Source organism: Taudactylus pleione, unplaced genomic scaffold (assembly GCF_031769625.1).
Source record: "Taudactylus pleione unplaced genomic scaffold, aTauple2 ptg000026l, whole genome shotgun sequence".
NCBI classification, from domain to species: domain Eukaryota; kingdom Metazoa; phylum Chordata; class Amphibia; order Anura; family Myobatrachidae; genus Taudactylus; species Taudactylus pleione.
The window spans coordinates 35,126,818-35,147,550 of NW_028284428.1; the positions used below are offsets into that span (position 1 = coordinate 35,126,818).

Below are 20,733 nucleotides of genomic sequence, written 5' to 3' on the forward strand. Positions count from 1 at the left end.
GTTAGTCTGGCACCTATGTATGTACGTGTGAGTGTATTTGTCTGTGTACTGTACACTGTGTATTTGTATGTATATATGGTTGTGTTTGCATGTTTATCTGTATGTGTGTATATATATTTATATGTATGTATGTAGGTCAGGCCTGACTACCCTCCCGATTTGTCCGGGAGCCTCCCGAATATCGGGTGCCGTTCCCGGCCCCCTGGAAAGGCAGGCAAGCAGACCCTCCCTACCCCCCCCCAGAGTAAACTAGAAACCCCTGCAGCGGGGGGCTAGTGACGCGATTCGCACAGAATCGCGTCATCATGGCCCCGCCCCATGCTTCATAATACCGCTATTTTTGGCAATGTGGCATCATTAACCGGCCACTCCCCCCGCTGTGCGCAGACATTCAGGAGCTGAATGTCGGCAAGTATGATGTAGGTTCTTCTAAATAACAATATGTAGAGGACAATCAATAGTGGTACTCTGGAGACTTGGTATACTGTATAAAGTGAAACAACGTATTCATTCCATCCAAAGTTTCAGGCCTCTGTCGTCATCAGATCCCTGAAAGAGGCCCAAAATATTGGATGGAATAAAGACGTTGTTGTAAGCCTCTAGAGTGCAGCCTTTGATTTTTTTCTCTCTCTCTCTCTCTAAACTGCGCAGCACTCTCCTTCCCATCAACTAAAAACTGCCGCGGTGCCCGCTAACATATCATGCACATAGTTCCAATAATAACATTGCACAGCATCGTTCAGCAACGTTTCGGGCTTTAATGCCCTTCGTCGTGTGTATGCAGCCTGACGAAGGGCATTAAAGCCCGAAACGTTGCTCGACGAAGCTGTGCAAAGTTATTATTGAACAAGACTGCTGAGTGCTTCTTTTTTGGAACTATGTATTTGAGTGAGGTGCCCGATGTCTGCCGCCATTGCCTATACCCCCCCAAGGTATCCTATGGATACCCCATCGACCCTGAAGTAGAAATATATATATATATATATATATATATATATACACACACACACACTCTCTCTCTCTCTCTCTCTCTCACACATGCACACATATATATATACAGGTTAAGTCTCCCATATCCAAAATGCTCGGGACCAGGGGTATTTTGGATATCGGATTATTCCGTATTTTGGAATATTTGCATACTATAATGAAATATCTTGGGTATAGGACCCAAAACTAAACACAGAATGCATTTATGTTCTATATACACCTTATACACACAGCCTGCAGCTCATTTTATACAATATTTTTTATAATTTTGAGCATCAAAAAAAGTTTGTGTACATACATGAAATTCATTTGTTTCATATACACCTTATACACACAGCCTGAAGGTTATTGTATACTGTATTTTAATGAAATTGTGCTTTAAAACAAGTTTGTGTACATTGAACCATCAGAAAGCAAAGGTTTCACATTCTCAGTCATACTAAAAATATTCCGTAATTCGGAATATTACGTATTTCGGAATATTTGGATATGGGAGACTCAACCTGTATATATATATATGTATACACATATAGTATTTCTAACATACTTCCCCTCTCTTCAGGAATTTCCAGAGGACTCCTGAATTCAATCCCCGGGAAAGTGGACAAATTCCCAGCATCTTGATGCTTTCCAGGTAAAATGGGCTGGACACAGCACCTTATGACAGGATTTGCTATGAATCTCATTATAGTGGCCCCACCCCCTGAGAAGGTTTGCCAAAAATTGTGGTTAAACATTGATGGAGGAGGTGCTGTGATAACGCAATTTGCTGCACCACACCCCAGCCCACCTAAACCTCCGTCTCCTGGAGACTCACTTGCCAATGTCGGCAAATATGATTTACAATGAGGTAATAACCATGACAGGTACAGAATTCACCATGTAGCATCCTTAATAAATCAATGCTGAAGATAACCTATGCATAACGTCTGAGATACATTTACTTTTTAAATGATTTCATATATTTTGCTTATAATACATTTAATCCAGAGTTTAAGCACCACCAAACTCTTCTTAGATACTTGCCAATTTCTCCAGAGAATAAAACCACTGATAACCTAATTTCAGTCAAAATGCACTAACCATATAACCTTGGCTTCGAAGTGTGTAATTAGTAGGTACTGGAAGCAGTGATCTCCTTCCTGTCCGCCCAGCTGATCACAAAACTGTGAGTTAGTAAATGTGGAACAGCTGGCGGCAATACTATCTGACAGGGTGAAGTTCTTGTAGAAAGTTTGGTAACACTGAGTGAACTTTATGAACCTCAAAATGTAGCAAAGAGCCCTAACTTTACTCTAATTATACCTTTATATTACTAAACATACAATATTAGCCAACTCATAGTCTCCCTTTTACAATTTTATTTTAATGTTGCAGTAGTGTACTCTACTGAAACAATGTTACCTGTCTGTACCTATCTACCTGTTATTGTTACTGACAAATAGACAAGAGGACACTTGAATTCAGAGGTTGCTTCCTTTAGGTTGCTTAATGTTTTAGTAACAACCAGTTTTGCCATTACAATCTTTGAAAGAAGAAAATGCATATGCACTATTTGGGCCTGATACTGAGTGGGTACCACCTCAGTTAGCATAGCGTAGCGTATCTTGCATGAAACCACTGTGCTCATACCCAGAAATGTGGGCACATGCATATGTGCCAATACAGATTTGTGTGATCCTGGTACTTATGGCCGCCTGCGCCTGGAGTGCCCGGACAGGGGAGAGAAGGAGTGTTGTAACATAGGCCAAGTACAGTAAGGACATGTTTTACAGCACCCTAGACAACTCCAAACTCACAGGGGGTTTCTTCCACTGCGGCTCATGTACCAACTGCGTCACACTAAAATATAGAAGCACCACACCCACTACAACATTCTCATCCACACAGACAAACACCACGTATAAAATTAAAGAACACATTTCATGCAACACTAACAACGTAATCTACCTCATACAATGCCCATGCAATCAACAATATATAGGCAGGACCACCAGACCACTAAAGACCAGAATTGCCGAACATCTGAGAAACATCACCAAACAAACAGAGAACCATAACATACCCGTACACTACAAAGAATACCACCATAGCAGCACACAAGGCACCACTTTCATAGGAATCAAACACATGCAAAAAAACTGGAGAGGCGGAGACCATAAACAAATCCTCAACAAGGATGGATATTCACGCTGAAAACATTAACCCCCAGGGGACTCAACATTGACAACGAAGTCAAATCCGTTATAACGAAGCAATCTCCAACCAGCCCACCCACGCTCTCCTCCAGCCCCAACCCCTATCACCTCACCTTTTATCACTCCTGTTAGTCCCTGCACACACCTGCACTGCATCACCATTCAGCAATTCTTTGCACACACCTACACCGCATTACCTTTCAAACACACCATTGGCCCAATATGATTACATGTATCACTCCAGCTAGTCCCTGCACACAACTGCACCGCATCACCTTTCAGCAAGTCCCTGCACACACCTGCACCGCATCACCTTTCAAAAAAACAAACAAACAAACCACTATTGGCCTAACCTGATCACACTTATCACTCCAGCTACTTCCTGCACACACCTGCACCATATCACCATTCAGCAAGTCCCTACACACACCTGCACCACATTACCTTTCAAACACACCAATCCACACCTCTGGCTCCGCACCACCAGCGGCACGACCAAGAGCCAACTTCAGCTGCCTACTCCGGTCGCTGACCTCCGCAGACCAATCAGAACAGCCGTGCACCTGCGGCACACCAGCAACACGCTGATCCAGCTCACCAACAAACCTGCACCTTCCAACCTATCTGCAACTGCCGCAACTTCGACCTACATCACCATAACAAAAAACCTACCGTTAGGTAAGTACTGCCAAGACTCACACCAACACGCGGGACGCCGCACAGGTGTTCCAACCCACTGCATATCCCCCCACCCCCCGAGACTTCCTAGACTGTCGACCATAGGTCCAGCAGGGGTGACGTGCAAGGTCACTGAACCGCATGGGAAGGAGCCCCCTAAAAGGGTCCACCTACCTCCCCAGTCTCATCACCACCCATCACTGAACCCCACCCACCTGCCCGGGATCTTAACAGAGCAGCATTGTGACTACTCAATAAAAGATTTTGCCCCAAATTACTGTGTCTCGCTGGCCTCATTTTGATCCTATTCCATTCCCCTTTTCACATTACTCCAAACTACACTCCATACCCAATCACACCCTCCTCACTCCCAAAACACCACCACCACCAGAAGAAACATTCTAATTAACACCACTCCAAACACACACAAGTCATCACCATCACCACTACTAGCAGGAAGAGCGCACCTTACCCCCCCTACCCCCATCTGCAAACAAATGCAGACAGACACACCGATGCATATACCAAGGGGTGCTGGGCACTAGACCCTCATGCTATAAGAAGGGAGGCCGCACATAGTAGACGGACTCTAGGCCCAGGATTGATGTGACTAGGCTATCATGTTATATGTAGGGAGGCAGGCACATAGTAGGTGTGCACCAGGCCTGAGGGTTGCTGGGCACTAGACCCTCATGGTTAAGTAGGAAGGCCGCACATAGTAGGCGAGCACTATGCCCAAGGGGTGCTGGGCACTAGGCCTTCATGTTATAAGTAGTGAGACCACACATAGTAGGCGGGTACTAGGCCCAAGGGGTGTGGGAAACCATGTTATAAGTAGAAAGGCCACACATAGTAGGCGAGCACTGTGCCCAAGGGGTGCTGGGCACTAGGCCTTCATGTTATAAGTAGTGAGGCCACACATAGTAGGCGGGTACTGAGCACGAAAGGTGCAGGAAACCATGTTATAAGTAGAAAGACCACACACATAGTAGGCGAGCACTATGCGCAAGGGGTGCTGGGCATTAGGCCTTCATGTTATAAGTTGTGAGGCCGCATATAGTAGCCGGGTGCTAGGTCCAAGGGGTGCTGGAAACCATGTTATAAGTAAAGAGGCCGTACATGGTAGGCAGCAATAGACACTCATACAAGTAAGGAGAGATCCTTATAGCAGGAAGGCACTAGGCCCTAGGGGAACATAGCACGGATTCTTGGGCTCAAGATGGACATACTTGTGGTGACTTACGACTGATCCTGCGGCATTTCCAGTGGTGAGTATCGCTTAACCCTAATCCTCCCCTTAGTGCTTAACCCTAACCTTCCCTTCCGCAGCCTAACCCTCTCCCTAGTGCCTAACCCTAACCCTCCAATTGCACTGCCTACCCCTGCGGTCCATGCAGAATGTCAACATTTCCCATGTAGACATTGTGAACATTTCAACATTCTGCATATGTTCAAAGTCGACATAATAACTGTCGACATAACATTATAAATGTCGATATAATGACTACATCCCCAGATATATAGTAGTATATAATACCCTTTTATCATCAGTTACAATGAAAAATACATAAAGTATTAAGGCAATCAATATAAATTGGTTAAATCCTGTAATGTGCTAAAGCTCACTGATGATAATATTAAAACACACAGAAATCATGGAGTTATTTTACAAATGTAGTTATTTAATTGTACCATCTATTTGTTTTAACGCCTCTATGAGAAATGTCAACTTTCATTTAATTATCCTTCCATCTCATTAATTATCTTTTATTTCAAAGAAGAAATACAGAGCGGTAATTAAAGTGGGGAGTGGGTGGGTGATAGTCGCCTACTGTGCAATCCTCAAAGCATAGCAATTAGCACATCCTAACAAGAAAATCTTATTAACACATACTTTGAATATCAGGTGTGCGTGTCTACACCAGTTTAATTTATTATTCAATAATTAAGCAATTAGTCTTTGGCTTAGTTTTGAATGTAATAAATAAAAATAAATATTGACAAAATCATAAAAACTTATTAACCCTGTCTTACTTTTGTCCTATGACTGTGGTATTGAACAAGACAATGATCTCTATAGTTTGTTCACTCCTTGTCTATATTTTACCAAGTCTGCTTCTAATCCCATCCCAGTACCATTATTAGTGGACAGTTTATGGTACTGTTTCTGTGCAAGAAAACTGCCAGATCGATCTTATGTAAAGGAATGCAAATCAGCCCTATCCATAGGGTAATATAAATGTACTTACTGACTATGTTGGCTTGTCCAGTGAAGATGGTATACTGAAGCTCGTAGGACACAACGCTGAATTCATCATCAGACGTCCAGTGAACAGTAATTGTGTCATAAGATGCTGTACAGAGTTCTTCTCTGATCAATGCGGGATTTGGAGCTGTAAGCAACATTGACATATTAATGATAAGATAAAACTTGCAGTTGAAAGACTTTGAGCTATGTTTCTATTTTGTATTTAACTTTAAGATATGAAGTGAAGGACAATGGAAAAGAAGCTTTAAGATTAATTGTAAAAGAAAGTAGCAGAACTTAAGCTCTGTCACCCTCCTACAATCCCCCATATACACTACGTTGTTTACCAGCTAGAGGGAGCAGAACAATTGTAGACATGCACAGGAGCACACAGTGCAGCCTGTGTAAATAACTGTGCACTCCCATTACATTTAGCTCCCTAGACTACCCTCCTCACCCTCTCATCATTCCCACACACACACCTGGCATCCATGGTCAAGCGCTTCTTTTGCCTCCGAGAGTTACTCCGCTAATAACAGCATACATCTTGAACTGAGTAAATCAATGTCCACTAGAACTAATAAAGCCTATTACAGAGGACAGATTTTGGATGAGGAACTAAAGGCGCACATCCACTTGCCGATTTCCATGAGCGATTGAACGATAACGATATCGTTATCGTTCAATCGCTCATGAATCGTGCACACTAATGTCAGAAACGACCAGCGATGCGCGCTGCCGCTGGTCGTTCCCACATCAATCATCGCCTGAACATGCTGGTCAACCAGACAACATCGTTAGGTTGAGCATGTGCGGGGATGATTGATGTGTGAATGACTGAACGTTCAGTGTAGGCACAGCACAGATTGTGAAATGACTGCACGATTACAATATTGTAATCGTGCAGTCGTTTCAAAGTCTGCTAGTGGATGGGCCCCATAACTTGTCAAAAAGAACATTTACTATCTATTTGTTATAACCCAGAATTATTGTATTACTGTGTATTCTAAAGTATTGCAGAGTACTCTAATGCTATTTAAATAAATGTTAATAAAGTAAATAAATGATTTAGATTTCAAATGTGTATTTAGCAAAATATACTTAGGACTATATATAATTATACTTACAAACATTTTTTGTTTACTTCTATTTTGAAAAACCCTTTTCTTTTAAGGTCTTTTAGGAGGAGAATGGAGGTGAGTAGTATAAATATAATAGAGTATATTTCTTCATAAATTCATCAGGGGTAAAGGACAAAATAAAAAAATATTCCAACACTAAAAACTTCAATGACTACTTTTCTTTTTACACTGCCAGAAAAAATGCTGAATCTGTCTACTCTAATATGCACAGAAAACTGGAAGTAAGAATAAGCAAGGAATGGTACAGATAGACAGATAAATAATAAGACGGACATGGCTATCATAACATACCAACTGTTTTCATTTTGATTGAATCATAAAATGCAAAATCTTGTTAAGCTTTATTGCCATTAGTCTTGTGCTGTGATTAGTGTGCTGCTAATACAGAGGTTGTAATGAGATGTATAATAGACATATAATATAGATCCACTCATCTTAATGCACTGTTAAGGCACACATCCACTAGACGATTAAATTGAGCGATCAATCCTTCAATACTCGTCTGAAAATCGTTTACAGATCGTTTAGACATCTATCATCGGGCAAACATGCTGTACAACCTGACGATAACATCGGGTTCAACATGTTTGCAGATGATTGATGTACCTTCACTGAACGACTGCTCGTTCAGTGCAGGCACATCACAGACTGACAAACGACTGCACGATTACAATGTCGTAATCGTGCAGTCGTTTTGAGGTCTTTTAGTGGATGTGTGCCTCACAATCTCCAGTCATGTAATTGTGATGAAGTGCGGCCTGGTGATGTGAATCATTATTAGCTCTCATCGTTTGAATGATTACATTAGGTACAGCTGACCGTCAGTTTACCTGTGAGATAATCCAGACATTCTAACATCTTCTTCTCTCTGGAAAAATCTAAAGCGAATGTGTCAAATGTGTCATTCAGGTTAATCTCTGGGATCAGCACTTGGGAAGATGCTGTTGCCATTGAAACTCTAGGATAAAAAAACAAAGTTATTTTTTTAATAGAGGCTCAAAATAAAGTTCTGACATGTATATAACATGAGGTATTTTTTCCATTATCACAGGAAACACTTCTGTACATCCTCCTGGTTGTAAATTGGGGTCAGGAGACGTATATAAGGTGAAAACAAGGGGGGGTGGGGACACACTGTATGCAATTTATATTGTTCAGGTTCCTCCCATCACACCGCACTTGTAAATTTAGATTTAACGTTGCTATTAATCTGCTATCGAAGTCACAGCATGGAACATCTGTACTTCTAATTTATGTACAGAGGAATGAGCCAGATGGCAAAATATCAGGTACATTTTTAACTCATCATGCAGAAATGGTTTCTAGCATGTAAACTGCCTTTTGTATTTTGTATGATTATTGATAGACCATAATTACTGAGGAGTTCCGGAGCGTGTGGCGAGAGCAGTGATACAAGTCACAAAGAGGGGGTACATTATTTATTCTAATACACACCTTACAAAGTGAAATAAAGTTTGTATGAAGGGAGATTGGGAACACAAAATCTAGCTGCGATGCCCAAGAGCCTGGAGGGGGCAGGTCAGCACACATTTATACCCTCCAAACAGAGGGAGTTCCGGGGGCCGCCGCAATATAGGGGTCCACACTGCCTGTATGGCAGACTGCAGTGCAGTTGCTTGCCGGGCAGTCATCAAGGCTGTGACTGACCCAGCCGGCAGCTACACGCAGGGGAACGGAGCACAGAGCAGTCAGGCTCAGCACTGCAGTGCACTACTGGGTAATAAAGTCCAGTAGTCTCTGCAGTGAGGTCAGAGGAGCATGTGTTGAGCTCTGATTGGAGGAGCCATTCACATGCTCCTCTGACCCAGGAGCAGTGCAGCCTCATGGGTGTGACTCATTGTGAGGCTGTGACTGCTGCTCTGCCGGTTGCTGCTGGTGAGTACACTGTGTGGGGACTACAGGTGGCATAATGTGGGCGGGTACTACAGGGTACCATAATGTGTGGGGCACTACAGTGTGACATAATGTGTGGGTACTACACTGTGGTATAATGTGTCAGGCACCCACTGCATCTCCCTGTCACCCACTGCCTGTCACCTCTTCCTAGCACCCTCTCCCTGTCACCTTCTCCCTCACACCCACTGCTTTTCCCTGTCACTTCTACCTATCACTCTCTCCCTGTCACCCACTGCCCATCCCCTCTCCCTGTCACCCTCTCCATGTCACCTTCTTGCCTCTCTTTGTCTACCTCTTGCCTCTCCCTGTCACCCTCTACCTCTCTCTGTCACCCACTGCACTTTGAACTTGGAGGAAGGCGGTGGAGGGGGGCCCAAAGCAAATTTTTGCATCTGGGCCCACCACTCACAAGTTCCGCCACTGCCTCCAAGGGACCATGTTCCGTAACAATAGGCTGCATGGCCCATCTGCCGTCTGTCTCTGCATGGCCCCTCCTCTGCCTCACAGACAACAGCAACCACGGCAGGACCTGCAGCTGTTTCCTGGGCACTGCTATGCTATGTGTAGCTGCTACAGGAGAGGGACATATTCATATGAGGTCGTGGGGGTTTGGGTATAGCTTACGGTAGGTAATGCTAAGAATTAGGGGGGTAAGGGGTTAATTATTTAATGGGGTTAATTAGGATTACGGATTTTTTTATGAGACTGAGGGATGCAATTAGAAGTTTAATGCTATCTGTATCATATAGCAGTCACTAATACTGTCTGTAGTATATGGCGGTCACTAATGCTGTGTTTAGTATATAGCGACACTAATGCTGTCTGTATTACATGGGGCTCATTAAGGCTGTCTGTATTATATGGCGGTCACTAACGCTGTCTGCAGTATATAGCTGTCAGTAATGCTGAATGTATTATATGGCAGTCACTAATGATGTCTGTAGTATATGGCACTCACTAATGTTGTCTGTAGTATAGAGCGGTCACTAATGCGGTCTGTAGTATATGGTAGTCACTAATGCTGTGTATAGTTTATGGCAGTCACTAATGCTGTGTGTAGTATACGGAGGTCACTAATGCTGTCTGTAGGATATGGCAGTCACCGATACTGTCTGTAGAATACAGTGATCACTAATTCTGTTTGTATTATATAGCGGACACTAATGCTGTGTGTAGTTTATGGTGGTCACTGATACTGTCTGTAGTATATGGAGGTCACTAATGATTTCAGTAGTATATGGCAGTCACTAATGCTGTCTGTAGTATATATCAGTCACTAATGCTGTCTGTAGTATGTGGAGGTAACTAATGTTATCTGTATTAAAGAGCAGTCACTAAAGCATCTGCAGTATATGGCGGTCACTAATGCTGTGCAAGTATATGGTGGTCACTAAGCATCTGTAGTATATGGTGGACACTAATACTGTCTGTAGTATATGGCAGTCACTAATGCTGTGATACTATATGGTGGTTATTAATGCCGTCTGTATTATATGGTGGTCATTAATGCTTGGAGAGCCTGAAAGGGGGAGGGAAGAGGCATGCACAGCAGACCGAGTACTGAAAACACATGCTTCTGTAACTGCGTATGAGGCAGGGAGATACAGATACACTGTCAGTAGCTGTACCACTTGCAGGTATCTGAGAAATAGTGAAAATACAGGCAGATGATGATAATGGCTGCCATCACTACCTAAGCACTTCAGATTGGCTGCCCGCACCCTAAACCTAACCCTCATGGCGGGTTGTCTAACCCTAACCTCTAACCCCTCCCCACAGTCTAACCCTAACACTCTCAGAGGGATGCCTAACCCTGAGCCCCCCCCGGGTGCCTAAACTTACACCTCCCTACCCGTGGCTAACGCTAACCTGTCCCTGTTTACCTTCATTCAGAATGCTGGCTGTCAGGATTTCAGTGTGGGGATAAAGATAGGCGTCGGGATTTCGACGCCTATCTTTAGTCCCGGGTTAGGCTTCTATTGTCGGGATTCCGACAGCCGGCATCCCGGCCGCCGATAATCTGACTGCATCCCTAATTTTGCACAGTACTCCAAATTATGAAAAATAAACTAATTTTTAACTAGCAAATCCAAAGTCTGAAACATTGCAGATAATAGATCTTGTATATGAAGAGCTACAAACATTTGGATATAATTTCCAGGTACATTTTGTAGGTGGAAAGGGAAGGGGGAAATAGATCTAAGTGTGTGTTACATGTAGCACAGTACAAAAAACCAGAGGCAAATTATTAAAATTCTGTGTAATTAAGTGCTCCAGACCATTATTCTAACTACATCAAACTTTACAGTTGGCAGTATACATTCAGGCATAAAAGGTTCTGACAGACACCAAGGGCCAAATGTCATAGGGTGAAAGTTTAGAAAATGTGAGAAAACTCTCACATTTTTAAACTCAGCCAATGTAATAAAGTCACAGAACATACAAAATTGCATGTTTTTCAGACTCAAAAAACTCTCAAGACTTAAACTCTCATCCAGGTGTTTTCTGTTTTGAAAATACAACTCGATCAATGTATTAGTGTGAGAGTTTTACTGCTAAACTCTCACATTTTCTAAACTCTCACTCTATTACATTTGGCTCCAAGCCTACATTAATCAGACTGCTCCAGAGTCTACTGGCGATGTGCTTTATTCCTCTTCTGCCAACATTGCTCACAGTGATCTGAGGCTTGTGTGCGGCCATGGAAACCCAGTCCACAAAGGTCCAGATAAACAGCTGTGCTGAGGCTGCATTCAGAAGCAGTCTGGAACTCGGTAGTGAGTTATGCAATAGAGGACATACATGCTTCAGCATTTGGCGGTCCTGCTCTATAAGCTTGTGTAACCTACTATTACGCGGCTGAGCTGTTGTTGCTTCTAGACATTTCCACGTACAGGATAGCTCTTGCACAGCATATACAGTATATGATGAACTGACTTATTGGAAAGGTGGATCCTATGATAGTGCCACACTGAAAGTCACTGAGCTCTTTAGTGTAACCCTACTGTTAATTATTGACTATGGAGATTGCATGGCTGTATACTTTTGTGTTTACGCATCTGTTAGCAAAGAGTGTGGCTGAAATGGACAAACACACCAATTAGAAGGAGTGGTCACATACTTTTGTTCATGTGGTGTATAAGTGTGTGCACAGATGTGTCCACATTCAGATGTGTCTACATACATTGATCCTCCATGCGCTACAAGTCTCGCCACACATAACGCGGGACCGTCTTTCATGTGACTTTTTACCTTCAAATGCGTCTTATTCACACAGTGATGAAGAATTCACAGTGATGCGAATAGCTAGCACAAGCAGCTTCTGCTGATTAAAATTATATGCAGCAACATAAAAAAAACGTTTTCATGTAAAATTATTGGATTCAGGATCTACCAAGGATTCTACACGCTTCAAGGGCAGCCATTTTGTGGGCTGAACCAGTAATCATGAGAATGCAGGCTGTCAGGCAGGAATCGATGATATCAGTGGCTGTAACACTGTAACGTAGTGTTTAGCATGCAGATACACCCGCAGACACACACAGAACATAGGCATGCTGCATATCATTTTAATCAGCAGAAGCTGCTTGTACTAGCTATTCACATCACTGTGTGAATAAGATGCGTTTGAAGGAAAAAGACGCAGAAAAAGATGCTCTGCGCTACCGAGTCACACCACGGCATGACGCGATTAAAAGGGCTGTTTAATGTGCAAGTAGGCTAGGTGTATGAGGACACATCTGTACAAATATCATCAAATTGCACCAAACAGCTCCATTTAGTGTGACACAGACTTTGCAACTAAGCTACGCCAAAACACTAGTAATCCTAAGTAACTAGTACACAAGCGGCTGTGCAATTCTGTCCATCTAAAATGCTAATGCAGCAGGAGGTGTCTGTAGGAAACAGAAACCTACTGCTGCATCTGCGATCCCAATGCTGCGACAGAGGTCGCAGCCTGGGATCACCATCGCAACCTACCGCAGCAATTTTATGGTCTCAAAATGACAGAATCAAGTACCATTAGCATGGATATGTTCCCTTCACCAATAGTCTGCAATTGCAAACCAGTTTCAGGAAACACAGTTGTTGCAAGCTAATTTAGTAGAAATTAAGGTAAATAAGATAAAAGAGAATTCTTAAGCTGGGGTACACACTATACAATATATTGTCTGATATATCGTTCCAACATGTATCAGAGCAATTTATAAGACACATCAGGTAAGTATTGTGTTTTCTGTGTCTGTGTGTTTTATATGTAAGGGGCACTATTGGGGGCACTGTATAAGGGGCACTACATAAGGGGCACTACTGGAGGCACTGCATAAGTGCACTGTATAAGGGGCACTTCATATAAGGGGGCACAGTATAAGGGGCACTGCATAGGAGGCACTACTGGGGGCACTGCATAGGGGGTACTACTGGAGGCACTGCATAAGGGGCACTACTACTGGGGCATTGCATAAGGGGCACTACTACTGGGGCATTGCATAAGGGGCACTACTACTGGGAGCATTAAGGTGCATATGGAATCAAAATGAATGTTCCCAGAGTGACAAAAAATGGTGGCCTGTCATGTTGACAAGTCCCCATTTTTCAGTGGCCACACCCCTTGTGGCATGTGGCCATGCCCACTTTTTGGGCGCACACACAAAACGGGGGGGCCACCATTTTTCATCTTGCCCTGGACTCCAAAAACACTAGTTATGCCACTGCTAGCAGCATGTATAATTTGTGGAGGGTATTTTGCTTTGCATTCAGAGCACTCTATAAATGGGGACTAAGGCATGGACAGATGGAGCCAAACACAAGAGATTGGCCAGAGGTGTTGAAGCAGTGTTGAAGCAGCACAACTGACTGAAGTCTCTGTTTTATGCCCCGTATCCATTCCCACTGGGTAAGACTCTTTTCCGTGGACTGTCCCCTAATTCCAGTACAAGTAATTTCACCATCATTCAGATTCTCGATGCAATCAAATTAACAGGGTGTAGATCGCTAGGACTTTTTACCATGTCAACCAAAAGGAAGATAATTCATTTGCATTTTACATTAGCTACAAACATGGAATGGATATGCAAGAGAAAGGGCATGGGGTTAGATTTGCATTCTTCATAAATTTCATGTTTCCTCTGTTTAAAATATTTTAAATCTCCCCTGCTGATATCTCTATCACATGTTTAAAGAAATGAAGCGAAAGAGCCAAGTCTGGTGATATAAAGGCCAACTTTAGAATGTCTGGCAATGTTTCTTGATAAATAATACACATATGAAGTTTTACTCTCCAAAATATCTTGGCTACAAAAAGATTACTGCCTAAAACAAATGAGATTCTATTTCTACTGTACAGAACAAAATAATAGGGGGCATATTAAATTGGGATACGCAAGAATTACATTGAGAACAGTAGACCATATATCATCTGTTTGCATAAGCAGTTTCGAACATGTAATAAAAACAGACAATAATATTTTATGCTGAATTAGTTTAATACAAATATCAGATCTAGTTAGAATTCTAGGTTATGTATGCTATGTGTCTCCATCTGTAGTCATAGGTTGAGTCATATATGAGAGTCTTCCCTCTAAAGGTTACATATCACACATTACATTACTTGCTCAAAAGTGAGGCTACAATGCTGCTAGCCCACCACTGTAATAGCAATATCTACTAACTTTTAGAGAGAGTAAACCTACTTTAGTTGATAGTCTACATAACTCTGTTAAACCATACATCCAGAGTAATGACCATTATGGAGTAAGCGTGTGCCTTAAGCTCAGAAGAGTACTTAGTTATGCACTTCGATGTAAAAACAACATTTCATTTGTGATGGTTTATTTAAAGGAGCTGGAGAGAGTAGAGAAGGTGCAAATTGGGAGGCATCCACTGTGTTAAAGATTGACACACAGCATATGTACCTCTTCCTGAGATCACCTGAATTATCTAGCTAGTCAGAGGTGCCCAGCACTCAACCTCCTAAATATACTTTAAATGGAACATTTTTAACACTTTCCAAAAAAAAGAATCAAAATTACCCAATAATCTATATAATAAGTGAGAAAGTGTGTGTGTGTCTCTGTCTGTCTGTCCTTTATGCCTGGCCAGCGTCTTGGACCTAGCTCCACCAAATTTGGCATGGTGGTGTATTTTGACCAGGATTCGGTTTTTGGCTATGTTTGTAGTTTGTCAGGACCATGGAGGTCTACATGGCGCGTAGTCACAGGCTGATATGTACCAGAGGGGGGCAGGCAGAGCTCCAAAGGATGAGCAGTGAGTCGGGGGATCAAGTGTCACACTGCACCTGCACTGATAGTTACTAAGTCAACCTGGGCTTGACTTTAGAGAAAATATAAGTGAAGACACTCATTAGGAAGCAAAACGAGTCAATCCTGAGCTAAGGTTACAATACACTGATGCAATGTTCAATCAAGCTCTCATCTGCTTGGAGAACAAAATTCAACAGATGGTAGGCAAGAGTCTGCATCAGCTATGGCTTCCAACTCCTGACAGAATAACACTTCCAGTCTTAAGGGGCCTATCCATTAGTAGATCTTTCTCTACGATGAAAGACAAAAGATTTATCCCTTGAAAATTCCTGGGGTTGCGGTGACAGATATCTGTCATGTATATGACAGATTTTTGTATACGACGAACGATATTGCATGACATCATTCAGGGAGTGGATTTTTTTTATGTTTCTATTAATTTTCATTAAAAATATCGTTCGTCGTTTACCGCTTATAAACTGACAGATATTTCTAATATCTGTCAGCGATAAGCGATAACTTAGTGACTGGGTCTGAGGTCCTCAGTCTTCTGCAGCAGCGGTGTGTATAAGTATGTCGTGTGACTGTGTGTAGTATGTGTGAGTGATTGTGTGTGTGTGCGTATGTGTGCCGTTCTATGTAACCAATGTGTGTGTGTGAGCCCCCCCCCCCCAGGAAGAAGCAGCAGCAGGGAGAACTACATCTCCCAGCAGCCACCTCCCCTCCCAGCAGCCTCCTCCCCAGTGCAAAGATGACCGGGAGCTGAGAAGACCACTGGAGAGGTAAATAGTGCATTTTTTTTAAATTGAACATTGCGGGTATTGGGAGCGCAAGGTCCGCGTGATTTTTTTGCAGAGAAAACCTTGCTCCCAATTGAATACCGTCCTAATATTTCTCTAGCTGTGCCCCTGATTAGTGCTAGAATCACTTCCCCATACACTAGTATGGGCAGAGTGATTCAGTGAAGAACAGACACGTCATGTTTCGTTTTGCTTCTCCATTTCATTTCGTCATCTGGAGATGGCTAAATGAGCTGAAGCTTACCTCGGTAAGGGGAGAAAAGCAGTAAATATCACTGCTACTTCTCAGACACTCCACGCCCTTGTGTCCTGCATCCGTCCTGTGACGTAGGTGGATGCTGGAACGCATTGCACTGCCGACGAATGCACAGTGGGAAGACTTCCAATATGTCAGTCTTCACACTGCTTGCCGTGATCACGGAGGGACCATTTATCGGTGGAGGTTGCCGGACAGGTAAGTAATACTGAATAGCTACAAAACATTACTATATATAGCATCAATATGATACGATATATAGTGATATTGTTTGGTAGCCATTTTATAATGTACATGAATAGGACCCTTCGTCTTATATTTAGGATAAACAAACATAACAATTTTATACCAAACAGTGGCCCTGATTCAGAGCCGGACGCTCTGACAGAGCACTTGCTCTGAATCAGGGCCGGGCTATTTTTTTTTTAAACGGCCTACTGCCTGCTCGCATAGCTGTGGGTGACCACCCACAGCTATAGCGATCGGGCAGGAAGATGGTCGCGATGGTCAAGACCATCGCGACCATCGGGCTTGCGACGAGACCCTTGTGGTAGGGTCTCGTTGCCGCAAGCCCTGGAGTGCTTTCGGCTCAAACAGAGCCGAAAGCACTCCCAGTGACATCACTTTTGACGTCAGTGGGGCCGGCCCCAGACGGTAGGCGTTCCCCTGTGAACGCCTCCATCTGGGCAGCCACGCCCCCGGCACGCCCACCAAAGGGGGCGTGCTGTCACTCACCATCGACAGCATGCCCCCTGTTGTGCGAGACCCGGAGTGACGGTTTGCCCGTTGCTATCCGGGTCTCGTGCATGCGCACGACGGAGCCAGCTCCGTCGTGCGCATGCGCACTGGGCCAACATCGACCCGCTTACGAGCGCTGAGCGCTCTCGAGCGGGTCTGAATCAGGCCCAGAATCCTAAGACATTAAAATAACATCTAGGGGTTAATTTACTAAAGTGAGAGTTTTTAGAAGTGGAGATGTTGCCCATAGCAACCAATCAGATTCTAGCCATTATCTTCTAGAACGTGCTAGTTAAATGTTAAGTAGAATCTGATTGGTTGCTATGGGCAACATCTCCACTTCTAAAAACTCTCACTTTAGTAAATTTATCCCATAGTGCAGGGGGTCCCCAACTTTTTTGAATCACGGCGCCCTAGAGTATAAGTATTGTTTTCACGATACCCCTGAGCCAAATGTTGTTACTGAGAAATTCCGAAAAAAATTTAGTAAAGTAGATTGTGCTGACCTGTTATCCTTAGGCTCAGTTATGTGGTGGTGGACAGGTTTGCGCGTCTGTTTGTCCATATATTTATATTACATTGACCATAAATAATTTGATTTGGTGTTGGACCACCAACCTGAGGCACCCCTGCAAGTGTCCCAAGGCACCCCAGGGTGCTGCGGTGCACACTTTAGGAACCACTGCCCTAGTGTAATTTCCCTTTCAATTTAGAAAATTACTTTTCAGGGCCATCTGAAACATTGAGAATCCATTTCCAGTTGTTCCGTTCATAAGACAACATGCTGCTGCCAGTGTCACTATGCTCTGACTAAATGTAAAATGGCAGCTTACATTTGTTTACTTGGCTAAGTAGAAACAGACAGGATAATCAGCAATGACTTTACCTTTCTGTGATGCTCTTGGCTGACTGCAGGAAGCGTGCATGGTCTGCCTCCTTCAGAGACTGCTCTGCCTGGGAAATGAGGGATGTGGAGCGTTCTATGCACTGCTTACAATTGGCGATCTGCTGGGCCAATTTCCTCAGCCTCACCACCTTCAAATGAAAATGCATTTGTGCTTTTAAAACAAACATACAGTATAATATACATAATCGTCTAATTAGAGGCTGAGGGGCTAACGTAGATTTGGACACATTTCGCTCAAAATATGAAGGTAAAAAATATGCCTGAAATAATATGCATTTTGTGCGGGTTACGGAGAGCTCTACAAGGGTAGCAAAGGAGCCAGGTTTATTTCAGAAGATAACAATTGTATATGAGCTAGGATGATGTTAGGAGAGAACAGTACAATATGCGCCTGGTTTATAACAAGACATGTAAATGGTAAAGTTACACTACACAATATAGTGCTTTAATGAAATGTCATATACATAAATGTCTGTGTCTGGACTGTGCTAATAATATATACTAAGTCATAATTACCAAGTAAAATACAATAAATTATGTAAACAGTGGTACCAATAGCATTCAAAACAATCCAGAAGACAATATATACCTTTAAAAATATAAAAGAATAAGTAGGTAAGTAGAGCATACTGGAAATATATGGAAATCTCTGTAATAAGTGATTTACAAATTGCACATAGTAAGTCTTCTTAAACCACTGAGTATTAGGTCATTTGTTTAGCTAATTCTTGATTAATAAGTCATTTGGGGAGCCTTGCACAAAGTGCCCTCACACTGACTCCAGTACTCCGGGCTGAGTGGGCGTTCTCTACCAAGTGACAGTCTGGCTGTAATTCATTTCATACTTAACTGCTGGAAAATGTTCCTTATGATGCTGTGAAATACATTTCTATGTAATAAAGAATAGGTGACTGATCGCCTCACAGGCCTTTTTCAAGGCCGAGCTACATTTCTCATGTGCATAAGAGTAATTAGAAGTTAAGTGCTAAGCAGAAAAGCCTGTTGTCTATATAATGCCAATCTTTCCAAAAACCACTAGAGCCAAAACAAGCACAGCTGGCCCGTTCCCCTCTGCAATTCGCGTCATTTCCTGACCTGTTGCTTTGGTATGATAAAGAAAAATTTGATAACCACAATTGCTGCAAGCGAATAAGGAGGCTTTTTATTTATTTATGTAAGTGCCCCCTAACATGTGTAATTTATACTACAACGCTCCAAAAGGGCGTCTTAAGAGAGGAGGGGGTTCGTGTGCACTCCCCATGCGGGGCCCTCTCCTCTCTCCCCAGTTGCCGGCAGCCGACTGACGCACTATGTGTGCCCGAAGTCTACTGCGCATGCGCAGAATGCCAGAAAAAAGGCTGCGGTGGCCATTTTCCGGCATTCTGTGCTGGCACAGTAGACTCTGGGCACTGGAGTGTGCCTGGAGTCTACTGCACATAGGCAGAACACCGGAAAAATGGCTGCGGTGGCCATTTTCCGGCATTCTGTGCATGCACAGTAGACTCTGGGCACTAGAGTGTGCCTGGAGTCTACTGCACATAGGCAGAACACCGGAAAAATGGCTGCGGTGGCCATTTTCCGGTGTTCTGAGCAGCGCTGACACCCGACACGGGACCACGGACAGGTAAGTTTAAACTAATATGGGTGCAGGGTGTGCGGTGCGGGACCCGCCTGGACTGGGGGCCCGTGTGCCCCGCACACACTGCACCCATTATAGATACGCCACTGACGCTCCGTACTCCTATGCATTCAAATATTTTAAAACTACCCTTAAGTTGCGTACACACGGTACAATATCTATGAACGATAACTATATCATTCAACGATAAATCGTTCATATTGTTCATTTTTATGCAGAGAACGACTGCATGGACGATATCTATGGTCGTCTGTACATGCAGGCCATCTTGGACGATTTCATCTAGATTTGCATGTTCAGAGATGTGGCAGGATGACCACTGAAAGATATCTATCATAGATATCTTTCAGTGTGTACACCCAATATCGTTTGGCCTGCACTACAGAAAAGTTCAAGGAAAATCGTTCAGCGATATCGTTGGTTGTGCAGATCGTACCGTTTGTATGCAGCTTTAGATTTACATTTTAATATTTACTAATATGTACCTGTCATTTTTATTTATATTTAGCAGTATACACATCAGATTGTTATAGTTGTAGTAGAGTTCACTTCTGTTGCTATGGGTTACATCATCTATGTTTCAGTGTTTTACGAAGGGTCTTCTGATAGGAGGAGGTGCTTTAATAAATGATAGTAGTAGTAGAGGTTACCATTTAAAAAAAACACATTGAATTCTGCTCAAATTATTCCATGCAAATATATATATATATATATATATATATGACACAAGAATATGTTTAAATATTATGCTGATATGGCAAATATGACCAATGCCAGTGATTTGCAGTCTTCATTCTTTAAATAAGGCAACATGGTCTCTGGATAAACAGAAAACAAAGGAATTAGCTTATTCCTAAATCCATAAATGTGCCTTTAATATGCGGCTACCCGTCACCCTACAGCTGTGTTTTTACTGTTGCTGTGACACAAGCGGAAAACAATATGACAACCAAAGGT

At 42.9% G+C, this 20,733-nt stretch overlaps 1 protein-coding gene across 4 annotated transcripts in view; it reads right to left on the reverse strand.

Moving 5' to 3' along the window:
* Nucleotides 1-20,733, reverse strand: part of MID1 (midline 1) — a 170,980-nt gene that overhangs the window by 39,773 nt on the left and 110,474 nt on the right. For all 4 annotated transcript variants that reach the window (XM_088451675.1, XM_088451674.1, XM_088451677.1 and 1 more), the window contains 3 exons: nucleotides 18,117-18,265; nucleotides 8,087-8,214; nucleotides 6,116-6,259 (listed from right to left, as the gene is read on the reverse strand). In XM_088451675.1, the coding sequence (XP_088307801.1) occupies nucleotides 6,116-6,259; nucleotides 8,087-8,214; nucleotides 18,117-18,265 (421 nt within the window). The remainder of the gene's footprint in view (nucleotides 1-6,115; nucleotides 6,260-8,086; nucleotides 8,215-18,116; nucleotides 18,266-20,733) is intronic.